Consider the following 3959-nt stretch of genomic DNA (forward strand, 5'->3'; position numbering starts at 1 on the left):
GTGGGGCGAAACGTTGGAAAATAAATAGTTGTAAACTATTTTTGTTTCACTATTGACCGCAACCCTGACCATCTCCCTATATATTTCCTCCTATATCTATGTTGCCAAAATTGCTCATATTTCTACTGCTAACCATGTATTTTGTTTTATTTCAAGACCTAGTTGCTTACTGGATGCCAGATTAAATAAGATAGGTGATAAAGAATCTCCTTGTTTTAAACTCTACCAGACCTCGAATTTCTCAGAATATTGATTCTCAGTAATAAATAAAACATACATTTTTTTTTATGCACCACAGCCCGTATAGGCACCTATACTATAGTGTAAAGTTACGAAATGTCACCTAAATATAGTTGTATTATTGACTGATCCTCAAAACCCACAATATAATAATAACTTTACTCCATTAATCCTATTACATTTTCTCCCTTAATATTGGTACCATCATTGTGTGAGTATCTTTTAAATAAGTTATAACCATTAAATATTTCATTGTGATATTTATAAAAGTTTGAATTTATATTTATTGTAAATTAACTTTACACTTACTTCTAAATTTTACTTGGGATATTTTATCTTGATATACAAGAGCATTATCAAAGAACAATGATTCTCCCAAAATTTTGCTGTCAAAGAGTCTACCTATCCATAATACTATAAAAGTAAAGGAATATTCATTAAGAAAAATCGTGATTCCTTCAATATTCGAAGCATTTTCATCAGCAAATGTTCTCTGTGGAATTAAAATTGAAGTTTTCAGCAGTTGTTCTTTTTTGAAGCTTGATCCTTTTGATAAATCTTTGTGTCTTATGCAATATGACAGATACAAAGTCGTTAACGTAAATAGGATGTCATGGTAATATGGTACAAGGGTGCTAATATTATCTGCCATACTCAAAAACTCAACAATCCATGGAACTGTTAATACTAAAATTCCATTTTTTATCGCTTCTACCAAACATTTCTTGATGTCAAAAGAAGGTAAAATCTAAAAAAAAACAAAAAACAATAAGTAAAATTAAAATATAAGGTTTGAAAACGTTATTTGTAGTGGATAAAATTTTATTAATCCTTTAACGACATTTAACTGGTGGTGTAGTATTCACTGAAATGGTCCCAATGGACAAACTGACAGACTGTACATAAAGAATGCAGGGAGCCGTGCTCTATAGGATGGTCTACTGCTTTTGTAATTTTTAAGCTGGGAGATCTTGTGATGTAAATATTTTTTTCATTTAATTTTATACATAAAATTTCTTGGTTTCGTAATCAGTAAATACTAAAATAAATTAAATAGAATAAGGATTGCATACATTTTAACTCTACCAGTGTTGTGTCCAAAGTCAAAAATTAAAAAGGAGGATGGGAAACAAAATAAACTTGGATTATTTTTTAAATGTGTAATATTATTATTGGGTTGTAAAATAAGTTTGTAGCGTTTTTCAATATTTCAATTTAATACTCTCTGTGTTTATAAAATCATGTTTACTCGGTCAATAATGTTTACATATTCTAAAAAAAGATTAGTTGCAGGCCTACCTTCTACGCCATAACCCCTGATGATGACCTGAAACTCAGGTCGAAACGTCGGCATAAAATAAATAAATATGGTTTTGTTTATTTATGTTGTTCTTTGCTGACCGCACCCCCCAACAAACTTCTCCAATCATTAAAAAAAGATTAGTTAAGGTGCTTTTACACAACAGTTTCAAACAAGATTTCGTATCCTTAAGTTGTATTTTTCTTGCTCAAAAGGGAAGAGAAAAAAATTCATTTTCATCATTTAATGATTTTTTATTTCTGAAAAGGAAAATCCACAGCACAGATGGTTAACAAAATTTGCAGTGTGTATGGCGATGGATCCTTAAGAGAAAGCATCATCCGTAAGTGGTTTGCTCGGTTCAGAACCGGAAATTTTGACTTGGAAGACACAAAGTGCTCGGGTCATTCTTCAACTGTTTTTGACACAGACAACCCTCACTCTACGTGAGAATCGCAGAAACATTTAACATATCTCATGCAAGTGTCTCAAATCATTTGGGGCTGGGGGATATGTTTCTCGAAGTGATAAATGGGTTCTTCACAATTTGATGGAAAATAATTTATTGGACCGCATATCCATTAGTGATTCCCTCCTGAAACACAATGTTAATGATCCATTTTTAAAGAGGTTGCTAATGGGGGATGAAGAGTGGGTCCTGAATAATAATATTGTGAGGAAAAAGTCCTGGGGAAAATGAAGTAACCCGCCGTTAATAATTCCAAAAGCAGGATTACATTAAAAAAAGGATATGCTGTGCATTTGGTGGGATTGGAAAGCTATCCTTTATTTTAAGCTCCTCACACTCAACCAGACCATTAATTCTGCAGTATATTGTGCCCAGTTAGAACAATTAAAGGCAATGGTTGAGCAAAAGCATCCAGCATTGGCTAATCCCAAAGGCATAGTTTTCCATCACGATAACGCCCGTCCTCATATATCTTTGCAGGCCCGACAGAAATAATTGGAGTTTGGCTGGGATGTGATTCCCCGCCCACCCTATTCATCAGACCTTCCCCCAACAGATTTTCACTTATTTCAGGCCCTTCAAAACTCTCTCAATGAGAAACACTTTAATTCGCTCGAGGACTGCGCAAAAATCTGAGAAGTTCTGAGAGGGCAGAATTAAAAAATTACTTGAAAGATGGCAACATGTAATAGACCAAAATGGGTCATATATAATTGATTAAAAATATTTACAAGAATCTGAAGTTTTTATTTAAATTACCAGTAAAAAACACTATGAACTTATCTTACAACCCGATACATTATAAAGAAACTAAATAAGAGAAAGTATTAAAATTCAGAAGCTAGGCCAGGGAAAAGAACATAGCATTGTATGAACTAGTTGATACTTATTTAGTTACTTAGTTAATTAGTTAGGAAAATGGAGCTGTAAAAGATGTTGAGTACTCTGGAGTGGTTTGCATTCTTAAGTTCACCATCTTAGTAGCACAAGCTTTACCTAACCCTCCCGTTGTCAAAGGTTTAAAATGAATGAATGAACAGCCAACCTGGACCATTTTATGTTTCCAAAGTTATTAAGCAATTGAATTGCCCTTTAACACTCCATCATGATATCATCGGATGTATGAAAAATTAAGTCTATATGAAAGTCAGGCTGTTCAAAAAAATCAAAATTAAATAAAAAATTAAGTTAACACATAATTACCTCTGCTTGCACGCTGATTAATTGTTTTCTCTCATTTCCATTCAATTTGTAATTATGCCTATTAAAATAGAACTCAATATACCCTAAAAACTTAGCTAGAATAATTTTCACTTTAAGAGTCCACAAATGGGTATTTCTCTTATCAGGACAAAGAGAATCAACTGAAAATAGTTTTAAAATAATGTAAAATAAAATAAAATAATTAAATATATATAAACACATACAACAAGATTAAATATTTTCATAAAAATAATACAATTTATGATATAAAAAATCAAGGTTTTCAACTAAATATGGTTTATATTCAATAAAAAAATGTTGAATAGATATTATTAAAAACATTTGAATTATATGGTTTTTAAAATATAAACTATCTTAATGGATTCATTAGTCAGCTAATAAGAAAATGGATTACCAAATTCTATTAAAACAAGTAAAATCATTCTAAAGTGCTCCTGACTACGCACAATAAAAAGAGACAAATGGTTGCTTAAAGAATAATAGATAAGTTCAGGACTGATTTAACACAACAGTATTTTTAGCAAGCCAATGAGAAACATGGGTACCAAGTTCTACCAAACATGAAGTTGTCAGCAAATTTGAAGTGTTTAATTTTTTTGAACAAACTTTCAAGAACATTTTTAAAAATATATCCTAAATTAAAAAAATTAATTTTGAAAAATTAAATATACCAGGTCATTCAAAAAGTCCTGTCGTTTTTTTGGGGGAAATTATAAATAAATAAAT

The 3959-nt window shown here is 31.1% G+C and overlaps 1 protein-coding gene across 1 annotated transcript in view; it reads right to left on the reverse strand.

Annotated features, from left to right (window-relative positions):
- The window catches only part of dlt (codanin-1 like protein dlt), a 64056-nt gene that overhangs the window by 16622 nt on the left and 43475 nt on the right, over nt 1-3959 (reverse strand). Inside the window, exons 9-10 of the mRNA XM_014420914.3 lie at nt 3213-3373; nt 550-988 (exon numbers count right to left, since the gene is read on the reverse strand). Of these exons, the coding sequence (XP_014276400.1) occupies nt 550-988; nt 3213-3373 (600 nt within the window). The remainder of the gene's footprint in view (nt 1-549; nt 989-3212; nt 3374-3959) is intronic.

Source organism: Halyomorpha halys, unplaced genomic scaffold (assembly GCF_000696795.3).
Source record: "Halyomorpha halys isolate HHAL.00 unplaced genomic scaffold, Hhal_1.1 Scaffold298.1, whole genome shotgun sequence".
In the NCBI taxonomy this organism is placed as follows: domain Eukaryota; kingdom Metazoa; phylum Arthropoda; class Insecta; order Hemiptera; family Pentatomidae; genus Halyomorpha; species Halyomorpha halys.